We start from the raw sequence: 19,780 nt of genomic DNA, 5'->3' as shown, positions 1-19,780 counted from the left end.
TTCATTTCAGCTCCTGGATTCTGCCATTCCTTCCCCCTCAGGGGACTCCCTGGGTGGTGTCAACGGTTAAAAGCTAGGCTGCTAACCTAAAGGTTGGAGGTTGGAGTTCACCCAGAGGTGCCTTAGAAGAAAGCCCTTGTGACCTACGACCGAAAAATCAGCCATCGCAAACCCTATAGAGCACAGTTCTATTCTGACACACGTGGGGTCACCGAGAGTCAGGATCAACATGACAGCAACTGGCAGACTATGGAATGGAGTTTAGGATTTTATCCTCAGGGTAACGGTAAGCATCTAAAGGGTTTTAAGGGTAGGGGTGGGGTGAGCATGTGCTGACTTAGTGTAAAGCAGGGGCATTCTGCTGCTGCATGGAGAATGGACAGCAGATAGCAGGAAAATGGCAACAGGGGTGTCAGTTGGGAGGAGGAATGGAAGCAAGATCTCCCACCTAAGCCCAGGGACCCACTATTAGGAATGAGACTGGACAGTCCAAATCCATCTCCATCTGGGTGGGCAAGGATGTCTAGGCCGAAATCTGGGAAAGATGATTCAGTTCTCTGACATGAGTCATGGAGGGAGGATGCAGCAGATGGCCTGTGAGTCCATGATCAAAGCAGTTCAGCAAAAATACATTTTCCCTTATGGTTTAGAACAAGGACAATTTATTATGGATATTAATTACACTAACATTTATTGACGGAAACCCTGGTGGCGTAGTGGTTAAGTGCTACAGTTGCCAGCCAAAGGGTCAGCAGTTTGAATCCTCCAGGTGCTCCTTGGAAACTCTATGGGGCAGCTCTACTCTGTCCTATAGGGTCGCTATCAGTCAGAATTGACTTGACAGCACTGGGTTTTGGGAACATTTACTGAAGGAGCCACTGCGGTGCAATGGTTAAGCATTCAGCTGCTAACCAAAAGGTTGGTGGTTTGAACCCACCTAGTGGTTCCATGGGAGAAAAGACCTGCTCCCATAAAGATTATAGCCTTGGAAACCATATGAGGCAGTTCTACTCTGTCCTATAGGGTTACCATGAGTCAGAATCAACTCCATAGCACACAACAATAACATTTATTGACTGCTTATCTATGTGCTAGAGTAATGTGCTGAATTCATTTTTTCATGTAATTCTCACAAAACCTCTATCCATTCATTCAACACGTCAACAAATATGTAATGTTCTAGGTAGACAAAGCTCCTATCTTCATGGAGCTTACACTCTAGAGGGGGAGACAAACTCTACACAAAGAAACAAATAATATTCCAGGTAGTGATGAGAACTATGAAAAAAACAAAGCAGGGTAAGAAGGCAAGGAGGGATGGAGAGAGAAGGAACTATTTTAGGAAGACCTCTTTGAGGAGATAACTCTTCAGCAGAGATTTGGATGATGGGACCAAGCCAACTATGAGTAGATGTGGGAGAAGAGTGTGTCATGCAGAAGGAACACAAGTGCAGAGGCCCTGCTGAGGTGGACGTGTTTTCATTGTTGTTAAAAAAAATTTTTAAGGAAAACTGAAAAATGAGCCAATTGAAAGAGATCTTATGGAAGAAGGTGCTATTAACATTCTCATTTTACAGATGAGTAAGTAGGTTTAAAGAGGTTGAATAATCTGTCCGTGTTCATCCATGGACATGGGTAAACACGGAATTACTAAGTACTTTAAACGGAATTTAAAAGGAATTACTAAGTACTTTAACATACACGGAACCCTGGTGGTGCAATGGTTAAAGGGTTTGTCTGCTAACCAGCAGGTCAGCAGTTGGAATCCACCAGCCCCCCTTGGAAACCCTACAGGGCAGTTCTACTCTTGTCCTATAGGGTCGCAATGAGTCGGAATCGGCTCTATGGCAAAGGGCTTCTTTGTTATAACATACATTCTTTATTTTTACAATCACACACACAAAAAAAAAAACCTGTTGCCCTGGAGTCGTTTCCTACTCATAGCGCCCCTACAGGGCAGAGTAGAACTGCTCCAAAGGGTTTCCAAGGAGGGGCCGGTGGATTCGAATTGCTGACCTTTTGGCTAGCAGAGAAGCTCTGACACTGCCAGATATGGAAACTGAGGGCCAGAGAGGTGACACCACTCCGCCAGAAAATGGCAGAGTCCAAACTAGATCCCAGATTTGTCTAATAATAGATGTATTTTCCAATAAAGGAGACAGGCTGGGAGACGAAGGAAACCTAGGAGACCAAGTAGAAAAGGATCTGACTGAGTAAATCACACCGGAATTGACTCGTCCACAACAGGTTCGATTTTCTGGTGCTCCTTCTGATCAAAGTTTTGAAATTTCTCCGGTAAAGACTCCAGGAGAAAATCCCTACGCCGAGAGTTGCAGAGAGGACAGCATTGTTGCCCAACGTAGCAAAGTGGTTCTGAGTCCCCCCACTTCAGAAGCACAGTTGCCAATTTAAATGCAAATTCCTGGACTCCTCTTTAGGCAGATTTGAATAACTATCTGTGGGAGCGAGATTCGTAATCTGCATTCTTTTAAAGTAGAGCTCCAGTAATCTTTGCCGTACAGTCAAGTTTGAATAGTTTTTAAGTAGGATTTGGACACTGGTAGACACTCCTAAACTAGCACTCTAAACTAAGCAGGTCATTTTACACGTCAGCTTCCGCTACTGTAAAAAGGAAACGGGTGCTAATTACTGTAAAAAGGAAACCGGTGATAATTACGAACCGGGCCTAAAACACTCGCCCCACCCCTTGCTGTAAGAATCAAATGACATGATTGGTTAAAGAGAGCGGGGGAGCCGCGGGTCATTGTGGGATACAGAGGGGCGGAAGGGTCCCGTGAAGCATTCTGGGATACTGAGTGGATCTCAGCCTCTCCCGGCCCCCAGCCTCGATTGCACGGCCGCTACGTTTCAGTGCTGCCTGACGTAACTATAATCACACCTCTTGCGTCTTGAAGTCTGGGAGGCTTCGGCTCACACCTCGCAAAGAGCAGTAACGACTTTCCGGGTTACCTTAGCTTTACGGCTCGTGCGTCTTACCACCGAACTCGGAAGAAGCTGGCGAGCAGTTTACGACAGCGCCGGTCGTGTTTACGGCGCCGGCTGCTGCGCGCGCATGTTCTCCCTTTTCCCTGTTCTCCGAGTGCTTCTGGTGACTCGCGTTTCTTGCCCCGACCATCTCCCGCCATCGGGGAGGGCCGAGGCCGTTGCAGGTGAGCGGCGTGTTGTGTGGGGTCCTGAGGGCTTCCGGAGCCGGTTGGGCTGGATCCTGCCTTCAGGGGCCTCCCGGAAGAGACCTCCTGTACGTGCCCTCCTGCTGCCGCGGTTCCTCAGCCGGGCGGGGCAGAGAGCCACTTTTGGAGGCTCCGAGCCCAGCACCCCTTGGGGTGCGGGATCCGGCCCAGTTGGTGAAGTCTCTGGCTTTAAGCTCGCTTCTTGGCCACGGTTTAAGCGTATTTGGTTGTCACTTAACTCAGCTGGGTCTCAAGGTGTTTCTAAAGTGGCTGGAGGCTTCCTGAGTTTTTTCTACGAGTGGGTTATTGAGGGTGGTAAGCTGAGCGATGTTCGACCCCTGCCCTGAGGAATGCGCAGCTCAAATGTTTCTTTTCCTTTTCTTTGACATGAGAGGTTAGGATGGAGAATTGACCTGATCGGAAGTCTCTCTTCGCCCAGGGGTTGATGGGTGCGATCTGCGATGGCCTCGACAATATCTACACAACACTGTGGCCAGTACAGCTGTCACTGTCCATTTTCCCCGAACGACTCCATTTCCCCTACTGGTTCCATTCTGCTCGCTCTGTTTTACTTGGGCTGGAAAAGTGCATGTCAAGCCTTGGGCCGGTTTCCTTCTTGAGCTTCTTACAGAACGACTAAACTGAAAGAACAGTGTATTTGCAGACATTCTTATTGCGTTGTTAAGTATGGTCTGAAAGTCCCAGAGTTTTTCAGACTGCCGCCCAGCTCTAATGGGATGAAGAGAGTGTCGGACTTACGGCAGACTGCCCTGTAAATCGAATCAGTTCAGAAACCATGGACAGGTCAACCGCTTGATGTGGCTGAGGTTCAGATTTTTATCTCTAAAATCGGGAGGGAGGTAGTGGTGTTAAAGTATCTAGTATGATGCCTCGTCCATCCAAAACCCGAACCCGTTGCCATCGAGTCGATTCGGACTCATAGCGACCCTATTGGGCAAAATAGAACTGCCCCACACGGTTTCCGAGGAGCACCTGGTGGATTCAAACTGCTGACCTTTGGGTTAGCAGCTGTAGCTCTTAACCACTATGCTACCAGGGTTTCCGCCTCGTACATACAGCTCAATAGATATTTATTGAATGTGAATTGTTGAGATTACCGCCCCTTCCCTCTGTCCTCTTTGCTAGCATAGCTTAAGTTCAGAGTTGGAGGATGAAGCTCCTAGGTTCATTCCCTGTTGCTATCATTCTAGTGTCATCTCTGTAGGAAGCCTCAATCTCCCCATTTTGGACAATGAGGAGAGTTTACTGAGTTCAGTATATCTCTGCTTTTCGATTTGCTCTTCAGCTTCCAGGAAATGCTTGTGTCATGAGTTTTTCTCAGGGAACGAAGGTTGTGAGCACTTTCAGAGTGCTGAAATGGATGGTAAACACATAATTTTTGGTAGGGACTGTCAGGCAAGCATCTGCGTTGGAACCCCAGGCTCATATACTCCTGAGAGGAGTTAAAGCGTTGTGCAGAGAGTGGACTCTGGAGCCAGACTGCCTGGATTCAAATTCCTTATCAACTACCATTGAGACTTTGGGTAATTTCTTAACTTCACTGTGCCTCAGTTTTATTATCTGAAAGTGGAAATAATACTGGTCCCCACCTCACAGGATTGTTGGGAGGATTTAGCGAATTCATATATGGTTAGCACTGAAAACAGTACCTGGTATCCATAATATTTGATGTATGGTAGCTTTTGGCCTAAGGTTTATGGTGACATCAGCCTTCTGGCAGGCCTTTGCCTGGCTATGTCCACTTGCTCTGCACACAGGATTTGCATTGGTGATAGAAAATTGGAAGAACAAGAAAGGAAAGTCAAATTTTCTGACATAACTTACGGATTCTTTTTTCTCACCACTCTTTGGGCATAAATGTATTTTGCAAGGCTGGGTAGTAATTATGTGGCATTTTACAAAGGAGGCATTTTCATGTGTGTTGACCAGGACTTCCACGGTGATCTCGTAGTACAAGATAAAGCAAGGATTCTATTTATTTTACAGATGGGGAGACGGGGGCTTAGGGAGGAATCGTATGCCTGGGTTAAGGGGCTTCTAAGAACAGAATGTGGTTATTACAGTTGCAGAAGGGTTACCAGATTTCATCAAATTTGTGAGACACACTGATGTTAAGAAGCACCATTATCTTATGTAACGCCGAGAAAAACTGCCAATTAAGCTGTGGTACACCATCAAACATAAGTTGTAGCTTCATTTCAAAGATGTCACAGCTGAAAAAGTGTCACAGAACTAATGAAATACAGTGAATCAATTTGGTTATCAATCTAATGAGCTTTATTCACAGTGTCACTTATAAGAAAGCATCTCGTCAGTAGCTCAGTAGTTCAGAGTTGCATTTTGTGTGTTGCTTTTTGAATTTTTATCATTTCTGTCTGGGCCTACCTCAAATGGAGGACTTTTTGTACTGTGAGGCCTTTCTTCCCGCAGCTACTCACCTTATTTGTGTCTTTAAGGTTTTAGAAGATGGCGAAGTTCATGACACCCGTGATCCAAGATAATCCCTCAGGCTGGGGCCCGTGTGCAGTTCCCGAGCAGTTTCGGGATATGCCCTACCAGCCGTTCAGCAAAGGAGACCGGCTAGGAAAGGTACTTGCCTGTCAGCAGGACTCTGCGTCTTTCAAGCTGTGGCTGTTACTCCCCAGGAGTTCCTGTTTGCATTTTATTCTCTCAAAAGCATAACCCCTGCGTTCCTTATAGTGATACCAGCTGAGAAAGGCTCTGACCTCTGGAAGTAGTCACAGGAGAGCTGCGTACTTACAAAGGCATTGTGATCCAGTTCTTCTGAGACTTTATCACACTGTTTCCTCCTGTAACTTTTTCAGGGGTTTCTGGGTCAACAGCAACTTGCCTGGTTGACCTGTGCATTCTCTGTCTTTCCTTGTTGCTCTTAATAGGTGGCAGATTGGACAGGTGCCACATACCAGGATAAGAGGTACACAAGTAAGTATTCTTAAACTGACTGCCAAATCAGGACCCTGGGAGAATTGATACTTGTTCTAGTCCATCTGAAAGCTTTCTAGAGTGGGAAGGAAATGCTGACAATAATTTGTAGGTTTTAGGAGCATACTCTGGACTGTGCACATGAAATAGCCCCAAAACTTAAAGCTTCACTAAAAAGGCTTAAATGGAAATTAGAAGCAGTTTAGCTTATTAGGGGAGTGAGGGTTTCTCCCATTGTTGGGGGAACCACAGACCCTTTTAAAAATCTGCTGACCACATTCCCATTTTGCATTCCATTGCTTGGGATTTTCTGAACTTCTGAAGCCCATCAATAGACGCCAGGTTTAAAACCTCTGGTTTTAAGATCCCAGTAAGGTACGTAAGGCTTTTCTTTCTGCCAAATAAGGTAGTTGGAGGTAGCTGCATGGAGCACCGGCTTAAGGTTACCTGAGGCTGAGGTTGGCAAGAAAGTGTATTACGATCCATTAGACAGGTCTCTCCTGGCCACCACATGATGAGAATGGTGGTACCTGAGCCTTTCAGGCTTGAATGTGCGTGTAAATCACCTGGGGACCTTGTTAAAATGCTGATTCTGATTCATGAGGCCTAGGGTGGGGCCTGAGAGTCTGCATTTCTAACAGGCTCCCGGCCAGTGCTACAGGCCCAAGCCACACTTTAAATGGCAAGGCAGTTTACAGTAAGGTCTGGAGGTAGCAGTGATTACAGACGGTCGCCTCTTTCTCCAGATAAGTATTCCTCTCAGTTTGGTGGTGGAAGTCAATATGCTTATTTCCACGAGGAGGATGAAACTAGCTTCCAGCTGGTGGATACAGCACGCACACAGAAGACTGCCTACCAGCGGAACCGGATGAGGTTCGCACAGGTAGGCCAAGACAGGAGCCTGTCCATCTTGGGGCTGTTACTGTTGGCTGGCATATGCTGCTAAAAACGCCAGCTTGTGAGTACTTACGATAAGGAGAGCACGTTATCGTGGGTCTCTGGTCAATTCCCGAGGAACTGTTCAGTACATGGGTACTGGCCTGTGTTCCTGACAAATTGTGCTAAAGTAAACTTGTACTGGGTTCAGTAATACATTTAAATAGTTTAAATTTCTGATAGTCAGTAGTTAGGACGTCATACCCATCCTGTGCTAAGAAAAGATTTTTTACCTAGCAGCTGTCTGCCTCTGTCAGATAAAAAGGTGCATCTGTGCCTGTGGCCTCACTTAATTGTTGTAAGCGGGCTTTATTGCGTAGATGGTCCAGTCAGCCTACATCTTATTACATAAAGAAGCAAACTCAGAAACTCTAACAAAGACCTAGTAAACTTCCTTCAGTAGAAAATATGTTGTGGGAATATAAGTCCAAGCTAGTTCCAACTCCATGCCCCACTAAAACCTCCAGACTTGATTCTGTAGAGTGAAAGCAGAGTAGAATGCAAAACATGGCATTTTGCCTCCTACGCTTCCCTTTAAAAACCCATTGCCGTTGAGTCGATTCCAGCTCAGAGCAACCCTATAAGACAGAGTAGAACTGCCCCATAGAGTTTCCAGGGAGTGCCTGGTGGATTCAAACTGCCGACCTTTTGGTTAGCAGCTGTAGCTCTTAACCACTACACCATCAGGGTTTCCACACTTCCCTTTAGCACTGCCTTTTGTAAGCCAAGTCTCCTAGCTTATAACATAATTTTTTTTCCTGGTTCCCAGCGTAATCTCCGCAGAGACAAAGATCGACGGAACATGCTGCAGTTCAACCTGCAGACCCTGCCTAAGAGTGCCAAGCAGAAGGAAAGGTAAGATGCCCATCCTGCCAGAACAGGCTATTCTTCCCAGACTGAATCATTGGGATCACTGGGCCAAAGCAAGAGGATAGTTGCTTTCCCCACCATTGCAGATTTTTTAATTCCTAAAGTAGATTAAGCTACCTTTTTAGCCCTCGCACCGTTCTCCAAAGGTCAGTTCCTGGCAGACAGAATGAGCAGAAGTCTACTTGCTGGTGGACGTGAACACTGAAGGAAAGCAAAGTCACTTCAATCAGGAGAGCCCTTGTAGCCTACGTAGGCGTAGTTCACACTGTGGTGTTCTCTAAGCCACCTGGGGCTGTGTAGTGCATCAGCCCTGCCTAAGTTGGGGGCTGCCAGTGGGCAGTCAGTCTCTGGATGGAATAAATTAGACCTGGTCAATACTGGGGGCAGGCATGCCCCTTCTGGCATCTCTGGTGTGCACTACACACTCTTGGCCTATTCATTCCTACTAAGACCGCATTTTCTATAGCTCAGAGAAGATAGTGGTGGTGTTGAGATCAGCTGGAGAGAATGGCAGCTTCTGCCTTTTGAAGAAGCCACCAACTTAAAGCCCTGTTCTGAGATCACAGTTTTTCTGTCTTGCCAGAGAGCGCATACGACTGCAGAAGAAATTCCAGAAGCAGTTTGGAGTGAGGCAAAAATGGGACCAAAAATCACAGGTAGCGTATCTGTACCAGAATTCTGTCTAGGAATTCCATCTGTTTTGTTTGCTCACGTACCAGCTTTACTGACATAATAACTCACGTACTATACGATTCACCCATTTGAAATGTACAGTGATCTTTAGTATATTCAGAGTCGTACAGCTATTATCACTATCAATTTTAGAACATCTTCATCACCCCAGAAAGAAGCCCCATAACCTTTCGCAGCCATCCTGCAGCCTCCCCATCCCTGCCCTGCTCTCAGCCCTCGGCAATCACTAGTCTACATTCTGTCACTATGGATTTGCCTATTCTGACCATTTCTTATAAATGGAATCATACAATATGTGGTCTTTGACATGGTTCTTTCACTTAGCAAAATGTTTTCACAGCTCGTCTCTGTTACAGATGTCACTGTTTGTGTTGATGGCTGAGTAATATTCCAGTGTGTGGATACAGCACTTTTTATTTATCCATCTAACTCATGAACATTTGGGTTGTTTCCACTTTGGGGCTGTTACGGATAATGCTTCCGTAACATCTGTGTACGAGTTGTTGTTTACGTGTATTTTCATCTCTCCTGGGCAGCTACCTAGGAAGGGAGTTCCATTTGCTTTTGAAAGCCCAGTCCCTTCCATCCTCTTCTACATTGTAACTCCTCAACGTTGAGGGCTCCTTCAGGAACAGCCAGTGCTTATAAATGCTCAGTGTGTGTTTACTGAAGCCCTTCTTCATGCTGCCCGTCTGTCGTTTGCTTCCCTTTTTGCATTGGCTGTAGTTTATTTGTTTTGCTCTTTTGCACTGGCTGTAATGTTTTCCATCGGATGGTTTTTCGCTACAGAAGCCCCGAGATTCTTCAGTCGAAGTGCGCAGTGACTGGGAAGTAAAAGAGGAAATGGACTTTCCTCAGTTAATGAAGATGCGCTACTTGGAAGTTTCAGAGCCACAGGACATGTAAGTAGGATCTTTCACAACCTCTCACCACGCTCCTGTGTGTGGGACCGGATGGTGCTGACTGTTAAGCCCTAGTATTTCCAAAAAGGATTTGAGGCCACTTAATCCCAAAAGATAGTAAGATGTACAGATGTGTTTAAAAACTCAAGGCCAAGGGAGGAAAAGCAAAAAGAAGTGTACTGGTATTAAACATCAGATTTCTTGCAGCTTCCTGACGTCCTGAGCAAAAAGGAAATAAGATTAAGTTATGTAGCCCTTTTGGCAGAAAGAAATACAGTATTTTCCTCGGAAAGCTGATGCCTTGAGGAGACGCTACAGTGACAGACAGACCACCTGGGTGCCTCTGTACCTTGTCATCTCCCTGTCTTGGCCTCAGTCTCCCAATCTTTAAAATGGAGAGGTTGGGCTGGATTAGTTGTGTTCTCTGTCTGTGGACCCACATCAGGAGCTGAGGGCTCAGGGAACTGGGCGAGCACTCGGAATTCATCACCTGTTCTAGTCAGAGAAACTATTTCCATCCTTTTTACATGTAAGACTTCTGACTTCATGACTTAAAAGGAAAAAGTAATAAATATTGGATTACTCAGGGGGCACGTCAGAATCACCTGAGAAGCTTTAGAAACTATAGGATGCCCAGATCTGGGGTGGTCACCCCACAGTGGCATTTTTAAAGCTTCTGGGTGGTTCCGCCATGCAGCCTTGGTTGAGAACAAGGGTCTTGCTCTTAAGTAGGTCTTCCCTATACTGGGCATGTGTCACCCGCTTGGCCCTCACCAAGCGTTGCAGGGCCCTGGGATACTATGAAAAAGCCTTTGACCGTGTCTCACCTGCCCTCCCCTCAGCAAGCATTGCGGGGCCCTGGAGTACTATGATAAAGCCTTTGACCCTGTCTCACCTGCCCTCCCCTCAGCGAGCGTTGCGGGGCCCTGGAGTACTATGATAAAGCCTTTAACCGTGTCTCACCCGCCCTCCCCTCAGCGAGTGTTGCGGGGCCCTGGAGTACTATGATAAAGCCTTTGACCGCATCACCACGAGGAATGAGAAGCCACTGCGGAGCATCAAACGCATCTTCCACACTGTCACCACCACGGACGACCCTGTCATCAGAAAGGTACCCATCCCCTCTTTGCCCCTTCCCACCCTTTAGGAATGCTGCCAGAGGAGGCCTCTCAGAAAGAACAGATCACAGAGATCCATATATATAGTTTGGGCCTTAGAAACTCCCTTAGAAAAGGCTCTTCTGAATCAGACCTGCTAGTGGATGAAAATAAAAGCACTTTGCTGGCTAGGCGTTAAATTTGGTGTTAAGCAGACCTGAACTTGAATCCTAGCTCTGCCATACCTGACTGCTTCCTAGCTTCCCCTCTCTGGAGCCTTAGTAAATGTACTTCCCACGTGCCATCGGGCTGAGGATGAAACTGTCATAAGGCACTTTCCTGGAATCTAGTGAGTGCTCTGTGAGCTGCAGCCCAGGACGGTGACATCCTCATCCAGGCAGCTCTGCTCAGGACCCTCTGCAACTGGGAGACATGCTTCTGTGAAAGGGCACCTCGTTCCTAAGGGATTTTGTGGCTGGCACAGGAGTCCTTTCCCTCTGGATAGGCCATTAACCAGAGAGTGTCCTCACACCCGTCTCTCTCGTCCTCCTTGTAGTTGGCAAAAACTCAGGGGAACGTGTTTGCCACTGATGCCATCCTGGCCACACTGATGAGCTGCACCCGCTCAGTGTATTCCTGGGACATCGTCGTCCAGAGGGTTGGCTCCAAGCTCTTCTTTGACAAGAGAGACAACTCTGACTTTGGTAAGAAGCCTGTCTGAGAACACACAAAGGCCTTGGGTATTTTCATTGTTTTGGGGCAATGAGTACTGAAGAACAGGTAGGAAATGGTCTGTTTCCCCCAACCAGTGTGGACAGCAACGTCCACATCCCTCCCTGCCTCCTCACAGACACGGAAGAAGGGTTTTCTGTCCCTGCCGTGTCTCCTTGAGGCCTCGGCTTTCTGATTCCCCACAGCTCCCTGTGCTCTGCTCCCAAACAGTACTTATTTGAGCAGCACTTTCCTGCCTTCTGCCATCTCTGTGTACTATCTTTAGCATTCAGTATTTTTCTTTAAATTGATGACTTTAATGTATTTATAAGGGGAAAACACACATGCATGTATTTTGTACCATACGTATACCTGAGCACCGTGAAAGAAAACCAGGTCACTCGAAAAAATAACAGCAAAGGAAACAAAACAATATTCTGAGCCTGAGGCCTTCTCTCAGAAGTCTGAGGTCTGAGGCTTTCTTTTGGTTAAAAAGGTAGAGTAGTAAGCATTTGATGTTAAAAGACGTAATAGGAACAAAATCAATTTTTTTTTTTTTTTTTGAGGATCTTGAAGAATTACAAAAATAATATTGTTATTACTGTGTGATTGAATGTTATTTAATGTTAAATAACTAAATGCCAAAATCAAACACACTGCCATCAAGTCACTTCTGACTCACAGTGACCTTATGATGTTAGGCAGCATCTAAAATTATCCAGGAGCCCTTCCCTCCACCAAACATGTCCGACGCTTGGGAGATCCTCACTAGTAGGTGGCAGGTCTTGGAAGGGCCTCTGTCGTAGATATCTCCTCTCAGTGCCATGTACATCACTTGCATTTGGTGACTCTTGGTTCTATGGGTGGGTGACCATGCCACCACTTTTGCAGACCTCCTGACAGTGAGTGAGACAGCCAACGAGCCCCCTCAGGATGAAGGCAATTCCTTCAACTCACCCCGCAACCTGGCTATGGAAGCAACCTATATCAACCACAATTTCTCCCAGCAGTGCTTGAGAATGGTGAGGAAACAGGGGTCTTGGGATTGAGTCCTTTTTAGTTGGTCAGCTACCATTGAGTGTCTGCTTTGCACCAAGCTCTGGGGTCGTGGCACTGAGCAGGACGGACATGGTACGAGCTGGGGGTTGGAGGTCAGACTGCCTAACTTTGAACCACAGACCCAACACTTAATAGCTTTGTGGTTCTGGGCATGTTTTATGTCTGTAAAATTAGAATACTGATAGTAATTGTTTCCGACACATAGTGAGGATTCCTTTCATTATTTCACAGACATGGTTTTAGGTGCTGGGGATACAGCAGTCAACAAACAAGACAAAGTCCCTGTCCTTATGAAGCTTCATTATAGTAGAGGGAGAAAGACAACCATCACCAAATAAATGTGTTATGTCAAATGGTGATCACTGCTGGGGAGAAAAGGAAGCAGGGGAGGGACATTCAGTAAATGCCAGCTCTTGTGTGTCTTGTAATGCATGGGGCACTTTACAGTCAGAAGGGGTAGACAGAGGTACTGGATCTGCTTGATTGGCCTTGGTGACAAGGTTAGGACTGGCTTGTGACACCGCTGGTGTTTTTTGCAGGGGAAGGAACGATACAACTTCCCCAACCCGAACCCGTTTGTAGAGGATGACATGGATAAAAATGAAATCGCCTCTGTTGCATACCGGTATGTCACCTCTGGCGGGGAGCACCCCAGCTGGGTGACCAGATTGGGGCACAGATCCTGTCCTGTTTGGGATGGTATGTCTGAGATGTAGGATCTCAAGAGACCAAGTGAGTCTCTTCCTTGCAGTTACCGCAGGTGGAAACTTGGTGACGACATTGACCTGATTGTCCGCTGCGAGCATGATGGCGTCATGACCGGAGCCAACGGGGAGGTGTCCTTCCTCAACATCAAGACCCTCAATGAGTGGGATTCCAGGGTGAGGCACAGCCCTGCCACCCTCCTCGTCACACCCGTAGCTGTTCCTACAGTGCACGTTGTCACTCAGTCTGGCTTTCGTGAGCTTTTCTTTTTCTCTATTTCATTACTTAACAGAGCTATCTAGAATTTTGGGGGGGTGGGTGGGAGGTCTCAGTTTTTCCCTCCACCCAGTTCCTCGGTTTGTGTGTGTGGGTGTAGAATGTCGATAAAGTCTTAAGAACTTTTCTGCTTATTTTGCACATGGAAGCCAGTAACTGCCTTCTTCCAGCACTTCGTCCCGCTCTTTCCATTTCTGATCTCCTATTGGCTTCTGCTCTGTGGGGCCTCTGACTTTGATCTCTCCTTATCTTCTGGGTTGGCCGGTTTCCCGTAAGCCCGACAGCTCTTCTTTTTGACCTGTCCTTTGATTTACTGCAGCCACTGCCTTCTTTTCAGCTTTTGGACTCCTTCTTCACTTACTGAACGCCAAGATTCTCAGATCTAGCAGAGAATTGGCCCTTAAGAGGCGCCTCAAAAGAAAGGTGTTTTCTCCATTTTTCCTCCTCTTTCCATCCCCTCTCATCTGGTGTTCCATGACTGTTGGGGCATTACTCTTTCTGAGGCCACCCAGGCTCATGGGCTGTGTCTGAGTTTGAAGTGGGTGGCAGTTTTGGGTGCTGCGGATCAGACACACGTCAGCCAATAGAGCTCGGTGGGGAAGGACAGCTCCAAGGCCCAGCTCATGCTGAAAAAGCTTCTGAGGACCTGCCCCTCCTCTGTTTTCGTCCCTCATTTTCAGGCTGCTGCTGACTCTCATCCCCAAGTGCTCCTTCGCCTCCACCAGCTGCTGAAATAGCACGCTGGAAGGTTTGCTGTGACCTTGGCTCTGGGCCTTCGAATTTCCACCGTGGCTTTTCTGTAGCATGTGGCATTGTTGCGTCTGTAGCGCTGCCCTTAGTGTTACACATGATTCTTCTGCTCCTTCACACTTTCTTTGCTAAGTCGTCTCCTTTTTGACTCCCAGTGGAGCCTTCTCTAAGGGCTCTTTTTGCCATAATTACACCTTTGTATAGCCCTGTATTCGTTTTCTTCTGCCTTGTAAAAACACAAAGTTAGTGGCTTGAAACAACGTCTGTTTACTACTCACAGTTCTGTAGGTCAGAAGTCCACCACAGCGTGGCTGTGGTCTGAGTATCACAAGGCTGAAATGAAGGTGTCGATGGAGCTAAGTTCTCATCTGGAGTCGTGGGGGGAAATTCGCTTCCAAGCCCGTTCAAGTTGTTGCAGAATTCAGTTCCCTGCATTTGTAGGACTGAGGTCCTGGTTCCCATGCCACCTGTCAGCCTCTCAGCTCCTAGAAGCTACCCGCATTCCTTTCCACATGGCCCCCGCCATCTTCAGCGACTGCACATCAAATCCTTCTCATGCTTCCCGTCTCTGACTTCTCTCTGACCTCTGTGCCCAAATTTCAGAGCCTCACGATTAGATCAGGCCCACCCGGATAGTCTCCCTAGCTTCACGTAACTGACTGGGAACTTCCTTACATCTAGGGTCCCTTTTGCCACATAAAGTAGCATAATCATGGGGGTGAAGTAGTCACACGTTCTGCCCCTGCTCAAGGGGAGGAGACTCTGGAAGGTGAGGCTCTTAGAGTTCTGCCCACCCCAAGCCCCAACCATGAGCGCCATACAAATGACTTCTAAAATCTACTCTGGCTTGTCTCCCACTTTTTTTTTTTTGCTAAAACACCTGCCCCTCCCAACGTCCTCATTTCTCTTGTTGCCTCTGGCTTGGCCATCCATCAGCTTTATCTTTCTCCCGCCCACCTAAGCTCAAAGCCTGGGACATCTCTGACTCCTCCTTTGCTGCCAGGTACAGCCTGTCTGCTTCCTCTGTCTTGGCTTTCACTGGCGACATCATCACCCTCGTTTAGGACCCTATTCATTATGCCTGTTTGCATTCATCTCCAGACCGACCTCTAACTCCTACCTGCTCCCCCGTTCATCTCTGCCAATTGTCCAAACCACCGCTGCTGTCAGGCAGCACAGGTTGGTGGAGGGCTCTTAAATGCCCACCGCACGCTCACAGGGGCACTGCAGCGTATTAGAACGCCTGCGGGAAGCACACACAGCAACATCTGTCAGAGTCTGCTCGTAAGGTGTTTGGCATAAATGGTTTGCCAGCCACTGTTTTTGCCTCTGGACCTCAGAGGTAAGGCATCATCCTGGTTCTGATGCATTTAGCATCCAGGCGGGTTCCTTCTGAAATGTGTGAAGCTCAGCAGACTGGAGTAGTAGCCTCCTTGTTTTGTAGGTTGAGCTTTCTGTTAGGTGATGTTTCCCGCAAGTGTTAATTTTATAAACTTTTGCCTTTTTTTCCTTTATTTCTGTGAGATAAGGTTTGCAAGCATAATTATGGCTTTCCTGTGTGATAGTTAGGGAGCCCTAATGGGTTTGTTTTGGTTTTTCTGTGTCATGTTTGGAAAACCAGAGATTCCCGATGTAATCTACTGGAAAGGTACCTGCAATCGATTCCTTATCTAGCTCTCACTGGTATATGGTCATACCACAGATCCATGGTGTCACAGTGCCCCTCACCTTGTTGGTGGCTTATATTACCAGATCATACTTCTCAAAATCTCTATTACCAACCCAAAATTTAAACACACTCAATTAGTAAACATGCATTCCAATACTGAAAACACAGGAATTCTTTGGTGGTTAGTTTTTGTTCTTGCCTAGGGTTGCCATGAACCCAGAAAGTTTTTTGAACCTCTGCCATATGACATTCAGCCAGTCACTTCTTCCCTCGTGTGTAGATGAGGTGGTTGGAGAAGGTAATCTCTGCTTGTCTGTCTGTGTCAGTACCATCAGCCTCTGAGCTCCTTGGCCTCTGCCCCCACCCCCGGCCAACCTCGCCCGTCTCCCACCATGCCTTTCAGGTCGGGCCCTTCTGTCTCCATTTGCAGCTTCTGCCGGTATTCTCCACCAAGTTAACTGTTAGGCTTCCTCTCTGAAACCCTTCCTTACCACCCAACACATAGTGAACATTTGCCCTTGCAGGTTATGTGGCACTTTTTTTTTTTTTTTTAACCATTTCTCTGTGTGTGCGCGCACGCACATGTCGTGCGGTCCTACGTGCATACTCACTGACTTTGTAATCAGGCAGGCTAGGAAGTCTCTTCTCGGCCTTCACTCCTGCAATGGGCTCTCCTTTTGCAGCACTGTAACGGCGTTGACTGGCGTCAGAAACTAGACTCGCAGAGAGGCGCCGTCATTGCCACAGAGCTGAAGAACAACAGCTACAAGCTGGCCCGGTGGACCTGCTGTGCTTTGCTGGCCGGATCCGAGTACCTCAAGCTTGGGTGAGGCTTCTGTCCAGGAGTTGTGACTGACCTTCTGAAAGGAGACTGGGGGTGGGGAGATGAAGGCTGACCTTTTCCCCTTTTCCTTAAGAAAAGCATCAGACCAAGTGTCACTCTGACCACAAGCGTGACTGTCTCTCAGGGCCAGCCTGCCCCACCACTAATGTCCCCTTGCTCCCGCTAGCTACGTGTCCCGGTACCATGTGAAAGACTCCTCACGCCACGTGATCCTGGGTACCCAGCAGTTCAAGCCCAATGAGTTTGCCAGCCAGATCAACCTGAGTATAGAGAACGCCTGGGGCATCCTGCGCTGCGTCATTGACATCTGCATGAAGCTGGAGGAGGGCAAGTACCTTATCCTCAAGGACCCCAACAAGCAGGTCATCCGTGTCTACAGCCTGCCGGACGGCACCTTCAGCTCTGATGAGGACGATGAAGAGGAGGAGGAGGAAGAGGAAGAAGAAGGTTGGTAGCAAGCCTTCGTGAAGTCTGTAGAGATCTCTGGGTTGGTAAGGGAGCGAGCTCTATAGCCACTGGCGTCTCTAACTCTGACTTACAGTTTTTGAGAGTTCCCAGAGACTTGCAAGTGGAGTACCATTCCCTCTGGCTCTGGAAGAGCTTCTTCAAGAGGCTTTAGATCAGAGGGGGTCTTGGGGAGGACAGTGGACTTTTAGAGAAGTTTCTGGGGTGAGGAAGAAGCATCTGGAGAAAGGCAGTGAGAGTCCCTGATGAGCAGCCAGTATTGTGAAAGAAAAGAGATCTGCTCCAGGTTAGCTACACGGCTGCATGGCCCAAAGCATTCTCTTTCCTGCTTCACCAGCTGGTGACTGAGGGAAAAATCTGTTCACCCTGTGAGGATCTGAAAGGCTTAACTCCTGAGCTGAAAAAGTTTGTTCACCAGAGGTTCAGAAAGGCAGTGAATGTGGCCTCACATGAAGTGGCTCATTTCTCAAACTATTTTGTCTCTTTCAGAGGAAGAAGCTTAAACCAGATGGTGATGTGGACCTGGAGCTGTAATTCCACAGAGCCTGGAAGGGCCTTTGATCCTTACGGGGATGTTTGCCCGACTCTGCTCTCTCCAGTTTGCAGAAGGAATAAAGTCTCAGTCTGTATAGTCTCTTTACTTCATTGTATGCCAAGATCAGTGACAGTACAGCCCTTACTCCTTCCCTACCATGTAGCCCTTGTGAGGTACACCAGTTTCTATCTGGAGCTCATAATCTTGCTCTTGAGCATTTTGGGTTTTATGTTCCTGTTAGAGGGTGAGTGCCCTAGAACATTTTGTTCCTGGAACCCCTTGAAATTATTCTTCCACGAGGAGCCTTGTCCCCATAAGGAATCCATTTGCACAAGCATGAGCACCTGCTGACTGTGTAAGACCCAGCTGTGTAAGGGACACGGTGACTAGTAAAAGATGGAGCAGGGCACAGCCTTCAGTGGTTGATGTGAGTTTGCTACTCATGAAGGATACTGTCTCAGATTTTGGTGGATGTCCCGCTGGGTGGTGATGGTAATCGTTTGTAAATTATTCTCAGGCTTGGCTTGGGCTGGTGACAGAATCTCAGACCAGCACCCACAAAGCAGTGTGTCATGGACACATCAGAGCTATGGGTGTTCAGAACACATGAGCTTTCATAAGTCAATGGTGTTCTGTTCTTGGTATCATTTATGACGTATTTGTTCTATCAGATATAATGGTAAGCTTTCTATAAATATCTGAGTTTCATAGAAAACTAGGATACAGGTGGAATACCATTGTACAGATGGGGAAAGATGCTCAGCTTTTGAGTAACATCCCTAAAGTTACAATTTTCATCAAAATAATTAGCCTCAGAAAGCAAGCAAGTCTATTGGACTTCTTTGTCAGAGCATAAAATGTGCTTCCTGGGGCATTGTCAGCGTAGGTGGAATGTTAGAAAATACACACCAAAGTGGTGCTTCAGGTGCCACAAGGTCTCAAGGTTGGACTGACAGTCCTCACCAAGCCATGACCCAGCCCAGTGGGATTCAGGGCAGGGAAAGGGCAGGTTAGTTTCAAGCTCCTCTAAAAACATTTTTCATCAACTTCCACAGGCTTCATTTCTCCGTTCTGCCCCACTTTCATCTGACCTGCATGGGGCCAAGCCGATAACTAAAAGCAATGCTGTGCTCAGAAATCTTCAGTAACATCCTGCATCCCACAATCTCACCTTGTGAGGCCCTGCCTAACTTTTCTACTACTCACTAAATGATACCAGCAACTGTTCTAGGTAGCTATTTGCCAGTGCCCATCCTCATCATCTTCACAGTCACTAAGAAGTAGGCATCCCTGTTAACAGACAAGAAGTTCCATTTGGTGAAGTCTTATGCCTCAGCCTCTCTGGTTCCAGTGTTTATTCAACAAATGCTCACTAAGGGCCTCCTGTATGCGAGATCCTGGAGAAAGCACCAGATCACCACAGTCAATTAGAGTTTCCACTATCATGGAGCTTTTCTCTGAGACTGATACAGGCTGGGAAGAAAACAGAAACAGGGAATTCCCTAGTAAGACTTTGGCCTGAGGCCAGGAAAGGCTTTTTTACAGAGCCCAAGCTACACATCTTAATGACAAGACAGAGCCAGCCATGCAGAGCTGGAAGGCTGTACAGTTCTGCCCACAAGAACCCTTAGCCTCAATGTGCTCCTCAGAACAGTCAACCCTAGAAGACCAAAAGGGCAGCATCTGCACAAAAGCAAAGATGAGAGGGCAGGAAGACAGGTGGAAACAGGGAACCCAGGGAGGCAGTGGGTACAGTGCTGTTACACTGAGGGGATTGCAACTAATGTCATGAAACAAAATGTGGATGAATAGTTGAATGGGAAAATAGTTTTGTAAACTTTCACCCAAATCACAACAAAAGGTTCAAAAATAAAGAACCTCAGCCCCAGCTCACTGGGCTCCTTGAAGCCCAGTCAAGGTTCCTGTCTGTACTTCCCTCATAAAGGCACTATCTGCCCTCATAACTCTCACACAGGGTCCCCATTCCATCTCTGGGAAGCCAGCTTTGATCACCCAGCTCACACAGTGTCCCTCTTCTCATTCTCCATGTGGCCTCTAACATTTCTGCCGCACTTCTGCACCTTACCAGTGGGTTTAGGTTTAAGAGCCCTTA

The 19,780-nt window shown here is 47.3% G+C and overlaps 1 protein-coding gene across 1 annotated transcript; it reads left to right on the top strand.

The window, feature by feature from the left end:
- The first annotated feature begins 3,034 nt into the window (after positions 1-3,034).
- Positions 3,035-17,772, top strand: EIF3D (eukaryotic translation initiation factor 3 subunit D). Its single transcript, XM_049884334.1, has 15 exons — positions 3,035-3,170; positions 5,669-5,801; positions 6,110-6,155; positions 6,902-7,038; positions 7,861-7,946; positions 8,545-8,617; positions 9,444-9,556; positions 10,535-10,667; positions 11,210-11,357; positions 12,256-12,386; positions 12,963-13,048; positions 13,175-13,304; positions 16,507-16,649; positions 16,834-17,114; positions 17,622-17,772. The coding sequence occupies exons 2-15, from the start codon at positions 5,679-5,681 to the stop codon at positions 17,633-17,635; spliced, it is 1,644 nt and encodes a 547-aa protein (XP_049740291.1). The 5' UTR covers positions 3,035-3,170; positions 5,669-5,678; the 3' UTR covers positions 17,636-17,772.
- The last annotated feature ends 2,008 nt before the right edge of the window (positions 17,773-19,780 follow it).

This window comes from Elephas maximus, chromosome 4 (assembly GCF_024166365.1).
Source record: "Elephas maximus indicus isolate mEleMax1 chromosome 4, mEleMax1 primary haplotype, whole genome shotgun sequence".
Lineage (NCBI taxonomy): Eukaryota > Metazoa > Chordata > Mammalia > Proboscidea > Elephantidae > Elephas > Elephas maximus.
This window is presented reverse-complemented; position numbering and strand designations above follow the sequence as displayed.

Coding starts and splice junctions, on each gene's coding strand:
- EIF3D (XM_049884334.1), top strand. CDS start 5,679: ATGGCGAAGTTCATGACACCCGTGATCCAAGATAATCCCTCAGGCTGG. Junction 10,668..11,209: donor ACGACCCTGTCATCAGAAAG/GTACCCATCCCC, acceptor TCCTCCTTGTAG/TTGGCAAAAACTCAGGGGAA. Junction 12,387..12,962: donor CCCAGCAGTGCTTGAGAATG/GTGAGGAAACAG, acceptor TGTTTTTTGCAG/GGGAAGGAACGATACAACTT.